Below are 25,236 nucleotides of genomic sequence, written 5' to 3'. Positions count from 1 at the left end.
TATGTATGTATGTATGTATGTATGTATGTATGTATGTATGTATGTATGTATGTATGTATGTATGTATGTATGTATGTATGTATGTATGTATGTATGTATGTATGTAGGTAGGTAGGTAGGTAGGTAGGTAGGTAGGTAGGTAGGTAGGTAGGTAGGTAGGTAGGCAGGCAGGCAGGCAGGCAGGCAGGCAGGCAGGCAGGCAGGCAGGCAGGCAGGCAGGCAGGCAGGCAGGTAGATAGATATGCAGGCAGGCAGGCAGGCAGGAAGAAAGGAAGGAAGGAAGGAAGGAAATATCTCGCATAGTGAGGGGTTTTAATGGGATGACTTGATCCCCAAGATATGTTTGCCTGGTAGTAGGCTCTGCTAGTCCATCTCCCTCCCCATGGGATTTTGATTCTGAAGTGAAGGGGGCATGATAGGAGCAAATGGCTCACATCAAATTCAATAGGATGTGCATCTCAACTGCTAAAAAGTGCATCTGACTGAGATGCAAGGCATTGGAGGTCTTTGACTTTCAAAGAGGAATAGCACTGGCTGTAACTTTGCATCATTATTGGGGAATACCTCTAACTGAAATTACAGTGGTGCCCCGCTAGACGACGACCTCGCAAAATGACGAATCCGCATGACGAGGTTTTGCGATCGTGTTTCCAATGGGCAATTTTCGCTGGGCAATGTCTGGGTCCGTGCCTCGCAAACCTTTTCTCGCAAAACGACAATTTTGGCACTGATTGGCGCTTCACAAAATGGCTTCCCTATGGGCGATCTTCGCAAAACGACAGCGCATTGGAATGCATTAAACGGGTTTCAATGCATTCCAGTGAGGAAATGGTTTTCGCAAGACAATGTGTTCACAAGACAGCGATTTCTATGGAACAGATTATCATCGTCATGAGGGATACCACTGTACCTCTCAGTAGATATGCATAGGATTCAACTGTCAAACTGCAGTCCTATGCACATGTACCTGCAAGCAAGCTTTCCCTAGAGCACAGTACAATTTACTTCTGCACTCTAGGATGATCGAGAACAGATCCTGCTTGTCCTCTGTATGGCAATTTTTCAAGTACAGTGGTGCCTCGCTTAGCGAGTGCTTCGCTATGCGATGAATTCGCATAGCGAGGGGGTCCGGGCCATCGCTGGAGCATTCGCTCAGCGATGGCCCCTATGGCGATTTTTCGCTTTGCGATGATCGCTAAGCGATTCGCTTAGCGATCCTCGCAAAATGAAGCGGGGGAGAACAGCTGATCGGCGGTTCCAAAATGGCCGCCGGAAGGTCCGCGCCACATTTTCGCGCCCTGCCCTCGCTTACCGAGGGCGCGAAAATGGCGGCGCTATGGAAGAAACATCGCTTAACGGTGAGTTTTCAAGCCATAGGAACGCATTGAACGAAGTTCAATGCGTTTCTATGGCTTTTTTAGTCCCGTTTAGCGATGTTTTCGCATAGCGAAGGTTAATCCGGAACGGATTAACCTCGCTATGCGAGGCACCACTGTATTTTAATAGTGCTATCATATCTCCCCTGAGACCTCCTTTCTCAAGGCTAAACATGCCCAGTTCTTTCAGTCTTTAAAGTTATAAATCTTAGAATTGCAGAGCTTGAAGAGACCTTATGGATTATCGATTCCAGCCACTGTCAAGAAGGCACAGTGGGGAATTGAACTCCCAACCAGATACCTAAACCACTGAGTCATTGTGCAGTCATAAGGCTTGATCCCCCAATCATCCCTGTTGCCCACTTCTAAATGTATCTCAGATTATCTGTGTCCTTTTTGAAGTGTGGTGTCCCAAACTGGACACAGTACTCAAGATGAGGCCTAACTAGTGCCAAATGGAGGGGAAATAGTACTTCATGTGATTTGGAGACTATACTTCTGTTAATGCAGCCTAAAATAGCAGTTGCCTTTTTTGCAGCCACATAACACTGTTGGCTCATATTCAGCTTGCAATGTACAATAATTCCAAGATCCTTCTCACATGTAGTATTATTGAGCCAAGTATTTTACATCTTGCAACTGCACATTTGGTTTTTTCTTCCTTTTTACACAGATTGCACAAAAAGCATTTTTGGAAACGCAAAAACTTGGTCAAATGTGAGGGGGGAAATCACTGCCTCAGATGCGAGGAGAAAATATTGTGTGACAAGTAAGAATTTACATCACTAAAGCTCTCCCTCTTTCTGCATATCATACGGAAACATGAAATTAAGACTACTGTGCTGGCAACAGAACCCAGTACTGTAATTGCCTACTTGCATTTCTTTGATTTGGTGGTTTCAATTTTCCAAGCCATAGCTTTGTGTTTAGTAAAGCTTTTTGCTTGCAGATGATTATATCCAGATGAAATCAGCTAGCAAAGGAGAAATATTCTCCAGTCATGGAATATATTCTCAGATGAGCCTTCCCTCCTACAAGAGCCCTCTATCAAACCAAGGATATTTTCATTCAGGATACTTGCATATTTGTGAACAAGATATACTTAAAATATGGTGCCGGATGAGAGCTTTGCAGATACCATGGGCCACTAGATAGCCAAACAAGAAGGTCCTAGGTCAAATCAAGTCTTAACTCTCTTCAGAGATAACAACAATGAAAATGATGCTTTCCATTTTGTGAATGGCATGAGAAGACAAGACTTGCTGGAGAAGACAATAATGCTGTTAAAAGTGGGAAGGTGCCACATGTTCCCTACCCCCCCCCGGGCACCTGCCCCACTCACAAGCCTCTGAAAACCCCACATGTTGTCCTCTGTCTCCAGGTGCCTGGTCTGGGAATGGAGGTCACTCAATCATAAAGGCATCATGGGTCAGGGAAAATTTGACACGACATAACAACACATTTGCACTCAAACAAAACATAGTAATTACAATAAATTTCATGGTAGTTGAGGACTGTGGCCAAATAAATGGAATGAAGAATTCAAGCATGGGACATACCACTTCAAATCAGTTTTGGCAGATCCTTAGGTAAGATACTATGCAGGCATATTATCTATATGTGGGATGCATAGAAATCATAATGAAGAGGATATTCCTCACATTCATCACTGAGTGCACATCCCTGAGAGTGATTTAAAATGAGGTTTTGCAACAAGTACCCATACCTTTTCTTTATCCTTCTCTCAGATACTGTATGTGTTGTACTCCACTCTTGAGCATAAATGAATGTAGGCCCTGAAGGAACAAGGCTGAAACATCTTTCCCAATACAGATGACTGGATGTGCTGTTCACCAGGTTGCATGTGGCAGAAGCACTCTGAATTCATGTAAATTCCTTGGAGATTAATAATGTAATGCTTTCCAGGAGCACAGAAATGCATTTAAATGCTTAATGTTAATCTGAAAGACATATTTTTTCTAGGAATTCTGATTACTTTGCAGTTCTAAGCAATAGAGAACCTCTTGAAAAACAGCCTTGACAATTGCTTTGTGCTTGGGTGAGAAGTTCTGGGATTTTCCCCTTCTTGGTATCTCTTTATGAAGGGTTATGAGCACAACAGAGTATCCTGTTGGCCATTCTGACTGCTGTCATTGGTGCTGCCATCAACATTCAGGCTGCTCTTTGCTATGTGAAGTATGGCATATCTTTTCCTGCTGGCAATGTGGGTATAATATTGTGCAGCAATACTGGCCATTTCCTGACATTGTGAATCATGGATACAGAAACATAATATCCCATATTCATAAACCAATTCAATTTTTGATTCAATAGTTGAAGAACTGAACCAAATTCAATTTATGATTCAATTTTTGAAGAATTGAATCAAATTAAAAGGTGGCAGTTGTGGGAAAGAGTCCAGAATGCAATGGTGAATAATAATAGTGGACTAGAAGGATCCAAAATCTGTCTGGAAATAATGTAGATTTAGATTTTCCTAATCCATACTGAGTTGTAAACAAACTCATAAGCACTGGCAAAAACAGCTACTGTAAGTCGATATAAATGTAAGTTCTAAAATCTGTGTTCCTCATACTCTTATACCCAGCAGCTCTAAGAAGACTTCTGCCATTGTAATAAACAAGCTCACTGCATAGGAGGCATGTAACTGACCCTTATATCCTAATGTAGCAAGATCTACCCCTCTTACCAACAGCCACAGAATGATACAAAATGAATTCTCTGGAACAAAGCTGTTTTCTTAATAATAACAGTTGTATAAACATAAGGTCTTCTCTGTTAAAGGGAAACAGACATCAAAAAGCAGTAAAACATGGAACCCTAAACCCCTCTTTCTTTGAAGAAATGTGTTTGAAGCGAGGTGTTTCTAGTTATGGGTGAATGAAATGAGAATTCAGCTGCAACAAACAGACATCCATCCCTATGAAGGACTAATTAGATCCATCTGAGGAAGCTGTATCCACACTGCTTTACACATTTCAAAAAGGAAAGCTCTGGTCTAGTCTTTTGAAAAGGGTACATCAAAACAGTTAGTCACAGCTGACGCACATCTAGCCACTACAGCAATGATCTTTTCTTTTCTTTTTCCACAGCATTAAGAGCTACATTAAAGTCATGTCAAGAAGCCTATCTTGCCCTGAGAAAGGCAATGAAACTGCAAGTTTAGACAGTGCCACTCCTAGAAAACCACCCCCATATGCCTGAATATCAAAGATGCTGTCACACAAGATAGTAACCTGACGCATCAGACATGCTTAGTCAAATGAAACAGTTAAAAAATGAACTGCCAGGAAATAGGAAAGTCAGCAGTTGCTTTTGTCAACTCATGCCCAGCCCTTCAACACCAGCCTAAATATGGTGTTACATACTGGCTGGATAGCTCAATGAGTTAAGTATCCGGCTGCAACACCAGAGTCTAGGAGTTCAGGTCTCCATTGTGCATCCCAAAAAAGCTTGTGTAGCCCTCGGGCAAACTGCATAATCCTATGATATGTCCAGAAGAAGGGCATGATAAACCACTTCTGACTACTAGAAAACTCTGAAAAGAATCTCTGTAAGTCAAAACTGACTTGACAACACACAATTATTAATTTATAGCTGCCTGCTACTAAGCCAGGAGGAAAATTTCATTTTAGTCTATGACTGTTTTAGTGTCCACAGCAATGTGAGTGCTCCCCTTATGGACTCCATTTTCAGGCCACATGCTACCACTACTCCAAGTTACATATTTTTCCATCTATAAGACAGACAGGTTACTTACCTGTAAACATGGTTCTTCAAGTGGATCTCTATGAATACACACTAGTGGGTTAAGACAGCGCCTCCACTGGCCTCTCGGAATCTTCTAGAGCTATAGGGAAAAGTAACAAAGTTTGAGTTGCCCTGTATTGCGCATGCTCCGCCCACCAAACCCCAGTTCCATCTGCCCACCACATAGTCGGATTTGGACTCGACCATACAGTGACGGATAGTGGGGAGGTTGGGCGGGTTGTGTGTATTCATAGAGATCCACTTGAAGAACCATGTTTACAGGTAAGTAACCTGTCCTTCTTCAACGTGGTCTCTATGAGTCCACACTAGTGGGTGACTAGCAAGCTCACTTACCGGAAGGCGGGCCGTCACTGCAGAAGTGATGTAAGCACTGCTCTCCCAAACTTGGTCTCATTCTTGGCCCTGAGGTCCAGTCTGTAATGTGTAACAAAGGTAGACACATTGGACCAAGTTGCTGCTCTGCAAATGTCCTGCATGTCAACTCCTCGCAGCAGGGCCATGGATGTGGCAACAGCTCTGGTGGAATGAGCTCTAAGACCTTCAGGGAGAGGCATGTTCTGTAATTCATAGGCCAGAGAAATGGTGGAAACCAACCATCTGGACAGAGTGGAAGAAGAGGCAGCAGAACCTTTACGCTAGCTGTAGAAACAGAGAAATAGTCTTTGAATGTTTCTAAAGTCTTTAGTTCTAGTAACATAATCAGCCAATGCTCTTCGAACATCTAAAGAGTGGAGCATGTGCTCAACATCGGTAACTGAGTCAGGAAACAACATTGGTAATATCAAGGACTGGTTAATATGGAACTCGGAAACCACTTTAGGGAGGAAAGAAACATCAGGATGTAGTACCACCTTGTCCTTAAAAAACTGAAGATATGGGGAGTCCACATGAAGTGCTGCCAATTCACTAGCTCTACAAGCAGAAGTGATGACCACCAGGAATAAAGTCTTGAATGAGAGCAACCAAAGGTCACAGGAAGCCATGGGCTCAAAGGGATGGCGAGTGAGGCAATGAAGCACCATTTGCAGTGACCATTGTGGACCCAGGTTTCTTTAGAGGAGGTCTCATGTTGGACAGACCCTTGAAAAACGCCTTAAGTGTGGGATGCGAAAACCACCTGGATGACTCAGAGCCATGGGGCTGAAAAGCAACAATGGCCGAGGTGTAAACTTTTAAGGTAGATTTGGAAAGTCCAAGCTCAAACAGGTGTTGAAGATAGAGAAGGAGTGTAGACAAGGCCACAGGTGAAGATTGCAACTTCCGCTCTTCAGTGAACCTGACAAAGTTTTGCCATTTATATTGTAGAGCAGTTTGGTAGCTGGCTTCCTGGCTTTATCAATAACTTCCGTTATTGATGGGAAATCTTCCACACTGTCAAGTGGAGAGACTCTAGGTCTGGATGAAGGACGTTCCCTTCGTCCTGAGTGATCAGATGTGGAAGAAGGGGTTAACCTTATCTTGTCCACCGCTGACTGCAGGAGCACGGAGAACCATGGTTGTCGTGGCCACCAAGGAGCAATGAAGATTGCCTCTGCTTTCATCTGGAGTGTTCTGATTAGGGCTCTCTGAATGATGGGTATCGGTGGAAAAAGACAGAGGAGCCCCTTGTTCCATGAAATCATAAAGGCATCTCCTAGTGACCCTTCACCCTTTCCTGCACGAGAAGCATACTTACTGCACTTCTTGTGCCTGGCGTCGCAAACATGTCTATGGATGGATGACCCCACTTGTGGCACAGACTGAGGAACACCTTCTGATCGAGTTCCCACTCGTGAGATTGAAATGAGCGGCGGCTCAACTCGTCTGCCAGCTGATTGTCTGTCATGGATACATGGATGGCCACGGGGAAGATGTGCTGATGGTAGCACACCACTCCCACAGGTGAACTGTCAGAAATAGAGGGGACTTCGACCGTGTTTCCCCCTGCTTGTTTATATAGAACATGGTTGTAGTGTTGTCTGTGACAACTTGTATCGCTCTGCCTTTCACCAATGGGAGAAATGCTCTGAGTGTCTTCATCACTGCTATCAGCTCCAGGTGATTGATATGGAGCAAGGCTTCTTGAGGGGACCAAAGAGCGTGAATTTTGTGTCCCTCGCAATGGGCTCCCCAACCTAGGAGACTGGCATCTGTTGTAACCTGACGTGTCAACTGCAGGGGTCAAAAAGGTCGCCCTATGAGAAGATGTGGTAGGAATGTCCACCACTGAAGCTGCTCTGCTAGTTCTGGTGTGACTGTTAGGCGTTTGTGTTGACTGTCTTGCAGAAGTTTGAAAAGAGCGAGCAACCAAGCCTGGAGGGAGCGCATCGTGAGGCGAGCGTGGGATAAGGCGCATGTTGTTGATGCCATGAGGCCCAGAAGATGTTGTGCAAGCTTTGCTGATACTCTGCTGTGGGGCTTGAATTTCTGGATTGCCCTTCTTATTTTTTGTATGCGCTCTGGAGGTAGAAACATGCGAGCATGGACTGAGTCCAGTCTTGCCCCGATGTAGTCCATCACTTGAGATGGTTCCAAGTGGGACTTTTCGTAGTTTATCGACAGGCCTAGCGCTTGTAGAGTATGCAGAACATATTGTGTGTCCTTGACTGCTCTTGCTTTGGATTTGGACACAATCAGCCAGTCGTCGATATAAGGGTAAATCTGTATCCCTTGTAGATGGAGGTAAGCTGCTACTGGGGCCATGCATTTGGTGAAGGTCCTCAGAGCTGTTGATAGGCCGAATGGAAGAGCCACATATTGGTAGATGGTGTTCATGAAGATTAGACGCAGGTATTTCCTGTACTTTTGATGGATGGTGATGTGGAAATACACATCTTTTAGATCCACAACAACAAACCAGTCTCCTCTCTTCAACAGGTGAATGATTGCTTCTAAGGTGACCATCCTGAAACAGCGTAGTTTGAGGTAGGTATTTAAGTCCCTCAGATCCAGAATTGGTCTTAAGCCACCGTCCTTCTTGGGTACTATGAAGTACCGGGAGTAAAACCCGTTTTGTAAGTCCCTGTTTGGTACCTTCTGGATGGCTTGTTTTGCAAGAGGGGTGAGAATCTCTTCTTCTAGGATGGGATCGAACGATGTAGGCTTGATCCATCCTAGAGGAGGCAATTCTATAAACTCCAGCCGGTAGCCTGAGCTTATAATGTTTAAGACCCAGGAGTCTTGAGTTATCTTGAGCCAGTTGTGAAGATGAGGAGATAGGCGGGTTGTTTGGTTGACACCGAAGATGGTTCTGGTGAAGTCAAAGATATTGTTTAGACTTTCTACCAGGTGCTTTGTAGGGCTGTCGTTTAATGTGTGATTGAGGCTTGAAGCTGGAGGCCGATGAAGAGGCCTGAGAGAACCTTGGCTGACCCTGATTCCTGAAAGAATGGTAAGTACTAGAGGTGGATTGCTGGTAGGGCTGCTGGGAATATTTGGGACGCCATTGAAATTTTTCAGTTTTAGGTTTTTGTTGTATGGAGTAAGATTTTGCCGTCTTCTTACTCTTGTGTAGGTTTCCAAAATTTTCATCTGTTTTCTTGCTGAATAGGCCCGAGGCATCAAAAGGTAAGTTCTCAATCCTGGTTTTGATATTGTCCATGATATTGGCTGATCTCAGCCAAGCATGACGCCTTAAAGTGATGATAGATGCCAGGTTCTTCGCAGTGGCATCCACAATGAGATGGGATGCTAAACGCTGGTTTTTGGAAACTGTTAGTGCCTCAGCATGAGAACTGAGGCATAGTTGTTGAATATCTTCTGGGGTGACTTGCAGGGCTGGTAGGACTCTAGCCCAGAGCTGCTTCTGGTAAGCACCCATGGCTAGCAAATAATTAATTGCCCTGAGGACAAAGGTAGTCATAGTATACAGGTGGCTTCCTAAAACTTCAAGTTTCCTACCCTCCCTGTTGGAAGGGGTAGCATGCCCTTTAGTGGAATTTTGGAAGCACTGGAGTCCACTACCAGAGAGTTTGGAGCGGGATGCTTTAATAAGAAAGAAGTCTTAGGTCCATGAATACGGTAAAGGTTTCCAGTTCTCGTGGAAATGGAAGTGGAATTAGCGGGATGCTCCCAGTATTCCATAATTAAGTCCAGTAACTCAGGTACATAGGAGAGACTGACAGGATGCGACCTCTCCTTGTTGATATCACTGAAGATCAGATCGTCCTCGCATGTGGATGATTTTTCAGTTTCCATCCCTAAGGTGGTTGCCATCCAAGAAACCACCTGAGTGTAAGAAGAAAAGTCCTCAGATGGTGAGGAAGGGTGAATGTCAGCAGCATCCGACCCCAAGGCTTCCCCTGGTAGAGGTGTCTCTAGGGAAGCCTCAGATGTTCAGTCCTCTTCCTGGTCAGAAGAATCTTCAGAGACCTGATGATCATCATCCGAGACAGGAAAAACGTCAGGGTGTTGTCCTCTTTCCGTCTCAGTAGAGGGTCTCTGAGGCATGGTAGGCTGAGATGGTTGAGGGTCTGCAGGCTGATCATTGGGCTTCTCGGCGGTGGCTCCTCGCCTCTGGAATAACCTACCTCCGGAGATTCGCACTGCACCCTCGCTGGGTACTTTTAAGAACCAACTAAAAACGTGGACGTATAGGCAGGCCTTCCCTTCCAGTTAACTCCTGTCCTCTTTCCTTTTTTATTATTTTTCTCTTTATTTGATTTATTTTGTATTTTTCCCATCTTGCAGAATCATTTAATTAATTAATTGTTATAATTTTTTCTTGAACTTGTTATCCTTTATGTTGTAAGCTGCCTAAAGTGGTCGAAATGACTAGATAGGCGGGGTATAAATGCAATAAATAAATAAATAAATAAACAAATAAATAAACAAACAAACAAACAAATAAATAAATAAATAAATAAATAAATAAATACTCCTCGACGTGGACACTCTTGTCCCTGTCGACGTCGACTGTTGCTGTGTGTCGACACCAAGATGTTTTCGGTGTTGACGTTTTCTCGGTGGCGAGACGGATGTTGAGGACAAAGAAGAGGCATAGCGCGCCTTCTTTCTTCTTTTCCTGGTGTCTCTAGACGTCGAGGATGATTCAGAAGAGTAATCTCTTCTTCGACGTCGATGGCGTGACTTTCTTCTCTCAGTACTATCATCGGAATCAGAGAAGGAGGAGTCATCTCGACGCCGATGCCTCCCGTGTTTTTCGACACTGGAGCCATAACCATGTTTGTGCCTGTGTCAACGTCGATGTTTCTTTGATGGAGGACCCTCATCCTGCTCCATTGAAGGGCGTCGTTTTTCCAGTCTCCTTCGGAGTGGAGGAGGAGACTTGGAGCCAAGAGATCCCGACACTGAAGATTGGGATTGACATGCCCGCTAGGTTAACACAGGGCTAGTCGGGGCATCAGCTATGCCAGCAATGGCTTGCTGTAATTGGCTAGCAGTTGGCGACCTCTCGATGTTGACAGGAGGTTCCTGTCGAGGTGGTAAAGAGGCGCCCATTTCCGACATGGAATCTCGGTCTCGAGATGAGTCTTCCAGTATGGGTGAAGGAAGAGATATTGAGACTGGAGGTATGACCAAAGTGAGCTCCTTGGACTTCATTTTAGGTTTAACCGCTGTCTTCTTCTGTTTCAGTTCTTGGGATGTCGATGGAGCAGAGGACGTTGATGGAGCAGACGAACTGGTCAGTGTTTTCTTAGTTGTCTGCTTCTTCTTAGGTTTTTCCTTAGGTTTCTCCTTGGCAGACTGAAGAGGGGGTGGAGAAACTACTTTTACTTCAGAACGGACCGAGGATGTTGATTGAGCAGACTCCATGTCCGACGGTTGTGAGGCAGAAAGGGTTTGATTCCACAAAAAATATTTCAGCCGTTATTGGCGAGCCTTAGAGTAGCCTTGGTAAATTCTTTACAGTGTTTGCAGTGGGTAGTTAAATGAGTCCCTCCCAAACAAAAAACACACAGAGAATGTCCGTCTGAGAAGGGAAGTTTTCTAGAGCACGACGAACAGCGGCTAAATGGGCCTCTTTTAGGTGACATAAGCCAAGAGAGGCCGGAAAGAAGCAGTTGAACTGATAATAGAAGAAGTCCAGTAGGCGCATGGTGCCTCAGCGGGCGGTAAATAGGTAGCAATTAGAGGCAATTTAGGTACCTGCGGTATCGCCAGAGGCAAAGAAGTCAAAACGGTCCATGGTCAGGGCAACAGAGGCAGGGAAGTCGAAAAGCCAATTCCAGGTCAAATGCACGGTGAAGAAACAAATGTTTAAACACAGCTCTGACTGAGAGGTTCCAACTCCGCTGGCGGAAAAAATGGAACTGGGGTTTGGCAGGCGGAGCTTGCGCAATACAGGGCAACTCAAATTTTGTTACTTTTCCCTATAGCTCCAGGAGATTCCGAGAGGACAGCGCAGGCACTGTCTTAACCCACTAATGTGGATTCATAGAGACCACGTTGAAGAAACTACTTTTTCCGAAAATCATTACATTTTAGGACATCTTTTACACAGAAGTAAGCTGAGATAGCTGAGGAAAGAACAAAATGGCACACACCTTGCCTCTATAAACACGCTTCAGTCACAAGGCTCAGCTTCCTACAGTCAGGAGACTTAGCTTCTTCCAATCATGAGCCTTATGGAAGTGACGTCAGCTGATCCTGAACAAACCAACTGGAACACACCTCCTTGGAGGTGGAGTCTGTAGGTTCAGATTCAACAGAGACTCAAAATATCCAATGTTGTGAGCCCAGAGGATGAATCCTCAAAGCTAAGTTTTCTTAATTTTTGGGTTAGAAAATTGGGGGGGGTGTGTCTTATAAATGGGGGTGTTATAAATGAAAAAATACAGTATTTATAAAATAGCAGTATGGGCCTCCTGAGGAAACTACAACACATTGACAATTTTCCAGAACGTATCATCCCAGCTCCCATATATGTTGGGCGCCCTTATCTTCCATGAATATGGACCACAACTACCAGGAATATCATCCCACAATGAGCTACATTACAATTAGCCAATCAGGCTCAGCCATGTTGTACTACTCACAATTACTTCAATTTTGACATGTCTCTTCAGATAAATGGCATTGCCACAGACATTTCCATGACATGGAATAAATCACATTCAGTTCCTATACCCAAAAGCCTCTCCTCAGACAGACAAATATTTCAGATTCATGGACAGAAATTACTTGAGAACCTCCACTAAGGCATCAATAACTGTCACTGTACCATCAACCTGAACTTAAATATGTCTCAGTAACAACTTCACTTTACCAATGCTACTGTGCAGCTACATGACAAACATACAGGCATCACTTTATATTTTAAAAAAACTACTGACCACTGCACACAATTACGTATCATCAGCTTCCACATGCCACAAAACCTATCGACACCCAGGCCCTGCAACCAAATATAGCAGTGCCTCACTTGACAAGGATAATTCATTCCGTTCAAATCGCTGTTAAGCAAAATCCTCGTCAAGAGAAATTTAAAAACCCATTGAAATGCATTGAAAAGCAGTTCAATGTTTTCCAATGAGCGAAATACCTGCTCGTTTTGCGAAGATCCTCCATAGGGCGGCCATTTTCCAGTGCCTGTAAAGCGAGGAATCCGTCCTAAAGCACAGTGGGGAGCCATTTTGCACAGCGGGCGGCCATTTCAGAGCCGCTGATCAGCTGTTTTAAAATCATCGTCTAGCGAAAAATCAGTTCCCGAAGCAGGTAACCGATCATCGTTAAGTGAATTTTCCCCATAGGAACATCGTTTTGCGATCGCAATAGTGATCACAAAAACTTCATCGTAAAGTGGATTCGTTGTTTAACGAGGTAATCATTAAGCGAGGCACCACTATATGTTAAACACTGGATGGAAACTCACAACTTCTCAAGAATTTAAACCAGCCATTTTTCAAACTACAATACATACCAAAAAAAATAATGGTGTAGGCAAAGCAGAGAAAAGGACTGAACACTGGTTACCTTGAGTTCCCTGCTGACCCTGCCGAAACATACAATCAATGAACTGCAGCCTATCCAGGCCAAGGATATTTTTTTCCACAGGTCTTGGATAATAGGTCTATACTTGTTTACAGACAAGAAAGATAATATTGGCCAATTACTTACTAGCAACAAACAGCTGTACAAAGATGCAAACATAGTGACAAGATAGGGACCTGCAACAAACCAGATGCCAATTCAGTCATTCATGATTATCTGCTCTGACAACATTATTACAGGGGTTGATAACGCCATCCATAACATTAGAGGTTCATTCACTTGTTTGTCTTACAATATACTGTATGTAATGCTATATGCCATCTGCCACTAGCAGTCTCTACTGTATTTTACATATAAGAAACAGGCCATCTTCTTTGTTAAAATAGAAAGGGACATCGATCTGACTTCACGCTATTCAAAAACTAGTGGGGGAACATTTCAACCAGCCAGGATGCCCAGTAACTGACCATAATGTAGCCAGGCACTGTGGAACAAAGAAACTTAAATGGGAGATGAGAAAAAAAGACTACTGATTACAACTCATCAAGAAGTTCCACTCTGTTGCCAGAGAGTTGAATCAGGATTATGCTTTCTTACCATATTGCACATGTTAATCTAATGCCAGGATATTTGTTTTATTAGGAACACTTTTATGAGCAGCTTGCATCAACAATATTTTCAACATCTACTTTCTCCCTGGTTCCTCTGTCTACAATCCCACCCACCATCTGCCATGTGCTGTACATATGTGTGAAATTCTAGCTTACACTTCAGGCATCTAATGAAGTGGCTATAGTCCATAAAAGCTAGCAGTATAATAAATGAAGTATCTATGAATTATATTAAAATAAATACGATCTGTACTGTTGTTGCTAGGAGAGAACAGAAGCAAGAATAGCTGAGATGTGGCTGTAGTCCCTCTGTGCCAAAATATTTTGAATGGCTGTTTTGAACTTAATGAAATGGTGAAGCAAAGGTGAGAGTAAGTACAACACATGCAATGGAAAAACATACACACCCTTTAGCCTCTCAGGTAAACTAATGTTGCCATGCCTGCTCCACTAGAAATATATGTTCCAAATCAACCTGATGAAGAAAAGCTCTATGAACATGCTGTGTCCATTTTCCCCCAAAGATGTTCCCTTGTCTTTTCAAATTTAAAAAAAGGAAGAACTAGAAGCAAAAGTCAAAATTATCCAAACTATGTGAAAGAAAGAGGGAGGAAAATCAACTAATATGAAATGTGGTGTTGGAAGACAGTCTTACAGATACCACAGACAGCCAGAAAGGCTGAAAGGTAGGTGCTCAATCAAGTCAAGTCTGAACTTTCACTACAGAGAAAATGAGTAAAGTGAATGCATTCTACCATGCATACATACATACTTTATTGTTACGGCATCAGGCCATACAAAATTGAATACAAAACTTCAAAGACTGGCATGCACTACAAAGAGCCATACCAGACATACAAAGGTAAAATATCTAAAACGGCAAATATAGCAATGTAAGACCAAGGTCTAAGGGTTTAGCTGTCTGTTCTGTCTGTTATAGCATGCCGCCCAAAATTTCGCTACCAGTTCTGTAGTAATCCTATTTTGTTCAGTTAACAATTGATTACAGTAGTCCGAATCCGATTGACCTGCCATATCTTTTAAGAGAAGTGTAATATATTTTCCTCGGATCTTATTATGCCTGTTACAACTGAGCATCATGTGCTCGATAGATTCGATCTCGCCAGAGCCACAAGGTCAGAATCTCTGTTCCCTCGGGATTTTTAAAAATCTGCCTTCCAACACTGCAGAAGGGAAAGCCTCGCATCTAGCCAGAGTAAAGGCTTTCCTAAACTTATATGTCTCAAGCTGTGACAGGTAGGCCATAGGGAGCGGACGATATTTATGCATGTCTATTGCTCTAAAATTGGGGCATCTATTGAGATCTACCTGTCTCTCCATATCCATTATTCTCTGTTTTAGGGCTGATTTTGCTTCATCCCATTGCATGCTTAATATTGCTTGAGGAGAGAAGCCCAATACTTGCAATTTATTTAGGACCACTTTTAACCAGCTAGATTGGAAATTATCCTCTAGGAGTATTCTACCATGCACATATACTGAAAATACAGAACTGTAGAAAAGACAATATTGCTGGGAAAAGTAGGGGCAAGTAGGAAAAGAAGACGACCTAACATAAAACATATTGTCTTAATAAAGGAAGCCACAGGTGTTAGTATGCAAGGCCTGAGCAGAATTTACTGGAAAAGACAATATTGCTAGGAAAGGGGGCAGTGGGATGAAAGAAGAACCTAACATGAGATGCTGTAGGTTTGCAAGATCTGAGCAGAGCTTTTAATGACATGGCATTTTGGAAGTTGTTAATTCATATTGTATAGTCACTGCAAATCATAAGTGACTTGAAGGCACACAATATCTTTGGAGTTTTTTTCTCAATTTCTGAGCACTTTATAGTGATAATATGGCAGGAATGGTTGAATCTATGACAGGAAGTAGACACCAAAGTTCTGCTAACATTGCATTATATCATCCCCAGCCATAAAGCAAAAACAAAAACAAAACAAAAAACTAGTAATTTCATAGCTTAAACAAATGAGCATCTGAATATTTGTTCTATATTCTCTTTAAAATATTTTTACAACTAGACACAGAATCATTTTGCCAGCACCAATGTCTGTTTGGCCAGGAAGGAGTTAAAAAGTTCTCCAAGAGTGAACTAATTGGGTCCTGACTGAAAGAGTCAAAAGTTCAGATTGCCCCAGACCTGGAGCTTATTTCCATTTTGAAGACTTGTATCAAGAGTCTAGTCTCAGAAATCCTTAGTAAATGCTTAGTGAAAACAGTCAGGGCTCAGACAAACACAACTGCTCTGTGGTTTTGCATTGCAAAAATACTCTGAATATTCCTGACAAAATTATATCCCAACTCCTTGGAGATAAATGGCAAAATGTCTCCTTCTTCAACTGTCATTCCATTAATTTATTTAAAGCAAGCTAGGGTGCTTTTTTAACTCTTCAAAGAGAACCTGTTTTGTGACTGTTTCTGTGACCTTTCACTGCCCTCTAAACATGTTCCCTCTCAGGCCACGGAGCTGCAACAAATTATCTGCTTTGGATACTCTGTTAAACCTATTCCATGAATACTCAGCAACTGTTTTCCCCTTTTGATAGACTTTTTTTATTATCAATATTTCAGCCCCTGCAGACTGGATTCTTTCCAGAATTTTGTTTTGTTTTTAAAGGAAGCAACTATTCTCTTTAAAAAGCAAGATTGGTCTTTTCAGTTTGTTTGTTTTTTTTAATCTGAGGACATTTAAGATTGCTTGTTTCTGCACAAATGGGGGAGAATAGTTTTACATTTTTAAAAATCATATCCCAAAAACTGTTGGTCCAAACCTTGCCAAATTTGGTACAAAGTAAGAGCAGACTGTCTGGTATATCTTGGCCAAATTTGGTGCTGATCCAAAGTCCATTTTCAATAATATAAATTTATGTTTGGGCTGTCCCCATTTTTTTTGCTGAGCTTGTAGAATGTTGATTTGCTCTGCCAGCCCAATAGCATTACTGTACTCTCATGCAGTAATAATATCTAAAGAGGTGCCAGGTGGGTATCCACTGGGAGGGAATTCTAGTGTTTGCCTGCAACCAGAGAAAACCGCTCTCTCCAATCTGACTTCTCCAATGACCATTTCACGAACTAGGCAAGTTCATACATGGTTTATTAGCCTTTCAAGTATTCTGATTCAGACTTAATAGAACAGAATTTGCTTTATTGTCATTGTACTTTTGTACAACAAAATTAAATGCCATCGTCAGTATACATAACAATAAAGCACACAAGAACATAGCATCCATAACATGAAAACATAGCACATTACACACAAAACACATCCCCCTCATTCACATCCACATCCTTCACATTCTATTTCCCATCACACAACACATTAATATTGCACTATACAGTGGGAATTAGGAGGGAAACCTGCCCCAGGTTGACACACTTCAGGTATTTTAGTTCTCATCACTGCCTTCTAAAATAGTCAATGGTGAGGGATCATGAGATCTCAAGTACAAAACATTCAGTCAGGACTAGACTGAAGAAGGCTGAACTAGGGATTGAAAAGTTAATAAACCTGACCTGCACTTTTCAAGTCCACTTTTGGTACACAATTTATAACTTTAGAAAGAGCAATTATGCCTGCTATGTGTATTTTCTCCTGATGTTCCCCAAATGAAACATGACAATGACCCACACCTTGATCTTTTTAGTTCCCTTTTCTTACATATTTTGGTTACAGTCCTCTTTTTTTCAGATGACGCAAATAGAACTGTATAGAGTATTTCAAATGTGGCATCAACTACTCTCTGCATGATATGTAACCATCCACCACACTTAAATACTTCTCCTCCTAATGTACTTTTTCTTTCTAGTTCAGGTACATAGGGAGAAGTGAAGCAGTACTAGTAGTGAAGAAGCTGTGCTTTTTCAAGAAGAGCAGCTACTGAATATATAAAGCTTTGTGGACAGGAAACTAATGTTTTCCATACAGGTCACTGATATCTACTTTTTGCATTTATGTGCCCCTTAATGTGACCAGAAGGATTACATAAAGGTTAGGATAGGTTTCCATTCATTTTTAAAGGGACAGCAGGGGGTGGTGGGGTAGAGAGAACAACAGATATGGTTGGAATGTATACTAGTCAAAAAGGTCACCACCACCAGACAAGATTCCCAAACAAAATGGTAAGCATGAAAGGCAAGAAACAACAGGAAGTTGCTTAAAGAGAAAATATTTCACAACACTATAAATATTTATGTAGAATGAAGCCTACAAAGATCTGAGTATTGCTGGAGCAACGAACATTTTTTTTAAACAGAGAAAATGCTGATGCTAAATAAGCAAAATACAATCTAAAAATCAACATAATTCTAAAACGATTTCAGGATATCAGTAAAATTAGCATTATTATATGGAGCAAATTATTTACATGCATGAATGTCAGTAAGTGGGAGGGAGAAACAACTTCTGTTTATCTTCAAAAAAAATAGTTGCCAAACCAAAAAGGCAAGTTGAGTTTTAGTGGCAGGAAACTCACATAGACAAATGGCTCCTCTACATTCCTTTCCAGAACACACCTGGGAAACTTGTGGACACTGAAAAAGGAGCATGAATTCTAAGCTCAAAATGTATGATATTCAAGCTGTTGAAAGTAGGATACATGGAGCTAAAAATCTCTATCCCTTTATACCTGAGACTTTCAATAGCAGGAGGATACCAAAATAAGTACACTTTCTAGTTTCCATATTTGGAGATATTCACAGCAGAGCAAGAAATATCCCCAATAAATATTGAAGGAGAATGGGATACTGCGACAGAAAGAAAGCACAATTACAGTATTTTATCTTTTAGTCTTTTGTTCCTCACTGAGCATCTCTCCTCTCTTTGGCAGGAAAATTATGGAGCAGAGACTTCAATCTATTTTTTTTTATTTTTTGCAATACTAGACTACATTATGTAGATTTGCCACTATATTTCTACATTTGGCCTAGCATCTACTATTAGTTTTACTATAAATTTAACATAGTATTTTACTCTGAAAAGTATTTGAAGACAGATACACATATTCTTTATAATACTTTGCTATTCTTTCACGGTGTCTAGTTATCACAAACTACACCACTCTCTGTTAGTTTACAAGCAGAAACATAACAGTGTGTTACTAATCTACTTATACCCTGGACAGAATAAACTGGAGCATCTACCCATGAATGGAGCAACTGTATATTAAATGCCTTGTCTCACCAAGTCAAGCATAAAGCTGGGAAGTTATAGCCAAGAGCTTTTAGTACTTTACTATATATTAAATTCCCTTGAGGAATCCCAAACTGTTATTAAGATTGCCATAAGAAATATAAACAAACTCCAATATCTTTTAATTTCGGGTCTGAAGCTCAACATCAAAAAAAAAAAAAACTAAGATCATGGCCACTGGTCCCATCACCTCTTGGCAAATAGAAGGGGAAGATATGGAGGTAGTGACAGATTTTACTTTCTTGGGCTCCATGATCGCTGCAGATGGAGACAGCAGCCCCGAAATTAAAAGACTTTTTGGGAGGAAGGCGATGACAAACCTCAACAGCATCTTAAAAAGCAGAGACATCACCTTGCCAACAAAAGTCCGAATAGTCAAAGCTATGGTTTTTCCTGTAGTGATGTACGGAAGTGAGAGCTGGACCATAAAGAAAGCTGATCACCGAAGAGTTGATGCTTTTGAATTGTGGTGCTGGAGGAGACTCTTGAAAGTCCCCTGGACTGCAAGGAGAACAAGCCTATCCATTCTAAAGGAAATCAACCCTGAGTGCTCACTGGAAGGACAGATCCTGAAGCTGAGGCTTCAATACTTTGGCCATCTCATGAGAAGACTCCCTGGAAAAGACGCTGATGTTAGGAAAGTGTGAAGGCAGGAGGAGAAGGGAACGACAGAGGATGAGATGGTTGGACAGTTTCATCGAAGCGACCAACATGAATTTGACCCAACTCCGGCAGGCAGTGGAAGACAGGAAGGCCTGGCATGCTCTGGTCCATGGGGTCACCAAGAGTCGGACACGACTAAACAACTAAACAACAACAATATATTAAATACGGGTGAGTCATTGGAAATTGTCCTCAATTGTTGCAGAAAGAGCTAAGTGGGTGCTTAATTGATTTAAATTGCATGTTAATATTTTCCAATGCTTTGTTTTATGCATCTTTACAAGGAGGCTGCAAGCTCCCTTACAAAGTGTGTTCTGCATCCCAGCAAGGCATTCCTGCTCCCCTACGAGAAAATATAAGGGAAAAGAGCACCTCAAAATCTGACCTGTGACTGAGAGTATAGCTTTGGAGTAGCCAGGACACAAAAGTCACCCAACAAAAGGTGACAAAAACCACAAGAAAAGAATGGTTAGGAGAGTCACAGAAATGGGAGAACACACAAATATTCCTGCTTTTTCTGCTTTGTACCATATTTCTACTTATATTGACTGAACATCAGTAATTGTTAGCTCTGTTCCACTGCAACCAGGATAGTCCTCTCCCCCTCCCCCTTTAAATGAGGAGTGTGGTCTCTTGATCTTATTATAACAGGTTGGTGAGTGGTCTATTTTACTAGGGGAGTAAACATCTATTTTTTAAAAAAAAAAAAAAAGATAAAAACAAGACTCCTTACAATTAAGGACACTGGATCAACAGGCACAAAGAGATTGTAGTGTTCCTCATTACACTCAGTATTACATCACTTGCACCAATGTCACAGCACATTTCATTAAGTACCCATGTTAATTCCAAAATAACAACTACACCACAGTGCACTGAAGAATTATCATTTAGAAGAGTCCCTTGTCTTACAAGACTGAAGCACAGGTATGTCTCATATTGTGAGACTGGGGGAAATCTGTAGATTCAATTGAAGGCAGCTGAAATCTTCTAAGTTATTCAGGATCAGTTGTCTTTATGTCAGTTGCCTTTTTGTTCAATTTCATTATCACACAGCTATACACTGCACTCATTTCTTACCTGAAAATTGCAATGTGCCAGTTTTCCTAGAATCTACCATTTAGGTCTTACGTGTTATATTAAAAGAGTGCTGAAAAAGCAAATTTCTAAAAAAGGCTACCTCCACATAGAAAACTAGAAGGACATGAGAAAGTCTAGTACTTCCTAGCATGCTACTTGAACAAGAACAGGATTCTTCCATATGGGAAAGCATTCAATTAAAAAAAATGGTGAAACACATCAAGAACTCTGCCACAGAATTGTACAGATCATATGCACTGCATCTTATTCTCTATCTACCCCTGACTTCCCTGTCTTCAACTCTCTCCGCTATCAGAAGACATAAACAAACCTGCTTGCCACACACCCCATGGTGAAGGCCCTTTAACCCTCTGGCAGGTGTGACAAGCCACCATCTGTCCCTTGAGCTGTGCATTCCTACCTCCTTCTTCCTACCTCCAAAGGAGTGAACTGGCTTGACACTCAGGCTTCTTTTTTCCTTCCCTTTTCAGCATCCCTCAGCACTAATAACTCTCAGCAAAAGATGCTACTACCCCCTCATCTTGCACACACCCCTTTTCCAGGCTAAACTAACTGGGATAAGGATTTGTATGCTGCAGAATAAATGTGAGTACTTTGGTTACTGTACTGAAAAGTGCCAGTAAATGCAGAAGAAGCTTGCTGCTGTTATAATAAGAGAAGGAAGTGAAGAATATTCTGACATGATAACCACAGAGAGAGTTAAATGAGAAGCAAGGGGCAGAGAAACAGAAGCCAGCCACCAGTTCGAAGTTCAGGAGAAGGATCAAAAGGCCCTGTGCCTTTTGAGACACCCTTCCATTCACATTGTTCTTCAACACTTCTCAAATCTTGAAAATGCTCAGTGCTTGGGGAACTCCAGCTAGTTTCCACTGCACATTCAAGTCCCTGATCAACTCAGCTCTGACTCAAGAAAGCAAGGATACACTAGAGGAGAACAGTGGCTGATTATGTAATAAAATATGCTGGTGGCAGAAGGAGGGAAAGGTGACAGTTTATGCAAAGGTGGAATGGAGAGGAGGAGAGTATTATTCATGAACCTGCATTTTTGAAATTCAGGCTCTTCCCAACAATGTAAGCCTTTTGCTCCCCATTTCCCTCCCCATTTTTCTAAAAAAATCTGCATCAGAAGTGGTCAGCTTCCTGGATCAGTACCATGATATTAATCCACTATAGATTTCTTCTGGCCAACAATTTCACAGGTGCAGATACAGATATTAATCCATATCTCTACATATACATACATGGCACTTCACAAAGAAAAAGGTTAATAATTACAGTTAAAAACAAAAACAGGAAAAACAACAGAGGACGGAAATGGAGACAGATTTAAACGGGGAAAACATGCAATAATTTCAGTTACATTCATTTTGGCTTATACAACATGTACTGATACTGTGGGCTCTTTCACAGATTTCCCAACAGGTTTTGAATGAAAAAGGGATATGGTTACACTGAGGCATCCTGAGAGATACTGTAACTGCAGGCATGAGGGGCAGGCAGGACTGAAAAAAAAAGTATCATTGTTTAACAGAGCAGGAGATCTTGAGAAGACTGCAAGTGGCAAAATCTGATGATTATAAGGTTAAAGGTTACCACAAGATGAGAACAAGAAGCAGAAGGAACCAGTACAGGGAATTAAAAAGGGGTTTTACATGTTCCAAGTGATGACATAGGCGATACCATACCCCTAAACCAGCTGCAGCCTTTTCAGCCTGATGAAAGCAATCTGTAGTCCCTTTTGGATTTCCCCACATCACTGAAAAAGATTTCCACTGATACTAATACACAAGTACTTAACACAACTACATGAATTCAATGCAAAACAATAAAATGACAATTTTAAATAAAAGATATGAGATAAACCTTAGGAACTCACAGAAGAGCTCAAACAAAATGCATACACTAACTTTTAAAATGTAAGTTTTAAATTCAAAATATTTACACATAAAGACTGCTGATTTTAATCCAAGACTGGAGTTCTATTCAATGATCCAAGATTTCTTACCACAGCACCATATGCTTCACTCTACAAAAGTAGCTAAGGGACAGAACCCTGTGAAACTTGGGGCGGGCAGACACAAGGACTGCAGAGTCACACTCACTACAGCTTGAAAGAATGAAGAGTCCTAATCACTATCACACAGAAGCCCCATCCTGAATATCCCCCTCCACCTAGAAGTTCGTTCGATTGTCTCATGATGAGTTCAAACATCTGAAAAAAAAGAAGTATGCACTTACAGAGAGAGGTCCAATCATCAGAATCCCCAATAAGGTAGACACTTGATTAGGTTTCTGTAAATTCAGTCACCCAAATGAACTGGCAGTCTCCTTTTAGTCCTTCATGCTCATGGCATGAAAATCCAATCAATTCCCAAGCAGGACAAGCAGATATGTGCCTTCATTCCCACCACAATTCAAGCCCTCCATGTCTGAACAGGATTCATTTAAGAGGGAAGCCAGATGAAAATAAAGACACACTCCTTGCACAAATAGAAGTAGACAACACCACATATGAAGCTCTTTCAACTGCAGCCAATAAAAACACTACTCTCCAAATTTCACATGCTATTAAAATCTTCCAAAAATTGCTCTTGGTATTATCAGATCACTCTTTCAGTCCTTTTCAGCCACTAATTACTGACTGGCCTTGAGCCAAAGACAAGACAGAAAAAATTGCAATGGTGAAGGCACACTCCGTTAGTGCATGGGCTAATTTTATCATGTGATGCCAACCCAACAGACATTTTAGATTTGACTGGTAATGAATAAAATTTAGTGTCTTGACATGTTTATTGCTTATGTTTAGTATGTGTAAATAAATTAGCATTGCACCACAGTTTATTGTTCATTCCAGTTCTAAGTTTTTGGAAAAAAAATCAAGAATGCCAGACAATAATAAAATATTGGCTGAAATCCTGTTTGAGCAGTTATGCCGTGTAAAGTTGCTGATGTCAATAGCCATGGGCAATTTTCTGGAAATAAACATTTTCCAGTTCTCTCCATGAAAGTTCGCAGGGTGTCATGGAATCCCCTTCATCTCGGGGTAGATGTTCGGTTCCGTGGAATGGAGAGAAAATCTTTTATTTCCTGAAATTGTCACCACCGAGATGACTTAGAAATTATAGATTCACTTCAAACAGCTTCCCTACAACAAAGGGAACTCCATGGGAGCTTCAGAACTTTCAGGGTGGGCAAATATATATATACACATATATATTTTTTCCTGAAAAATTGCTGCTGCTGCTGAGATCATAAGCCTTACACGGAATCACTTATGGTACAGGATTTTAGCCTTTGCCGGTTTTTCATGAGTGAAGGCTTACCAAGAAAGTTGATCCTTGACGTTGAGCTATGACAGAGTGAGTTGAATCTCCCAGCTGGACTGATAGTTCCCACTTACTTGCATCAGGCTGAGCCACAGAAACTCTAGATCAATAGAAAGTAACAACAGGATAAGGAAAAAATTCATACTATGTTTTATCACACACTATTATGTTTCATAATAGGATCCTTTTTTTAATTAACTGTGACTTGAAATATATACTAATAACATCAGATAGCAGGGTTCTTTTGGGGGTTTTTTAACCTCTTTCCCTGCCCCACACCATTCTCGACTGTATCAAATCACGAATTCAAATAATGAAAATCCTATCATACAAAATGCTCATGAGACAGGCAGGTGTCTGCACTGAGCTACTAAGCATGGTAGTTTGGGATCAAGTAAAAGTTTACTGACAAATTTTTGAAGTATGAATATTCAGGAATGTAGTGTTTAGGTAAAGTATCAGAAATTTTAAATTGTCATACAAATGTTATGGCAAAAGTTTTATGATAATTTCACCAAGTGTATTCAGAGGTAGGTACCTCTGAGCTGTAGGAATCTTATAATCTGGAAGGCTTGTTTAATGTTTGCCATGTAGAGTATGGCAATTAAACTCCACGGCATCTCCAATTTAAAGCAATTTAGAAAAAAGCACTCTACTCTATACCTTGGATACACTATTGGTCTTATTATCAACCATTAATTTTGTTATAAATATTTATATCCTATATGAAAAATTCACACTATAATATAGCAATAATAAAATGCAGAGTTGGCAACTATAATGTTAAGCTAGCTGAACCAATGACTGGGCTAAGTGTAAAACAAGCCTGCATTTGAATCCCAATAAATTTTTCAATGTCTTCTGAGATAAGATGTATATTACTCTTACTGTACAGTCTCTCAGTTCTCTTGCATATTTAACAAGACATAATATGGACAGGTTACTTACCTGTAACTGTAGTTCTTTGAGTGGTCATCTGTGAATTCACATTAAGGGGTTGTTCTGCACCTACACAAACATCCTTAGAATCTTCCTAAGCCTAGGAAAGTTGTTAGCCCTACTGTAGCACTTAGTGCATACTCCTCTGGCAAACAGTAACTCTCAGTTCGCATGTCCACCACTCAAGGAAATGCAATGCATGACAGACAGAGGGAAGGTTGGATTGATTGTGTGAATTCACATATGACCACTTGAAGAACTACATTAACAGGTATGTAACCTGT

General features: G+C 41.3%; 1 protein-coding gene across 3 annotated transcripts in view; it reads right to left on the bottom strand.

Moving 5' to 3' along the window:
• Positions 1 to 25,236, bottom strand: part of PCCA (propionyl-CoA carboxylase subunit alpha) — a 314,567-nt gene that overhangs the window by 91,874 nt on the left and 197,457 nt on the right. For all 3 annotated transcript variants that reach the window (XR_013544059.1, XR_013544058.1, XM_072994650.2), the window contains exon 19: positions 24,011 to 24,113. Coding sequence is in view for 1 of the 3 variants with exons in the window: in XM_072994650.2 (XP_072850751.2) it covers positions 24,011 to 24,113 (103 nt within the window). In the remaining 2 variants the exon portion in view is untranslated. The remainder of the gene's footprint in view (positions 1 to 24,010; positions 24,114 to 25,236) is intronic.

The sequence above is a fragment of the Pogona vitticeps genome, chromosome 3 (assembly GCF_051106095.1).
Source record: "Pogona vitticeps strain Pit_001003342236 chromosome 3, PviZW2.1, whole genome shotgun sequence".
NCBI classification, from domain to species: domain Eukaryota; kingdom Metazoa; phylum Chordata; class Lepidosauria; order Squamata; family Agamidae; genus Pogona; species Pogona vitticeps.
The sequence above is the reverse complement of the archived record's forward strand: the minus strand, read 5'-3'. Positions and strand labels throughout refer to the sequence as shown.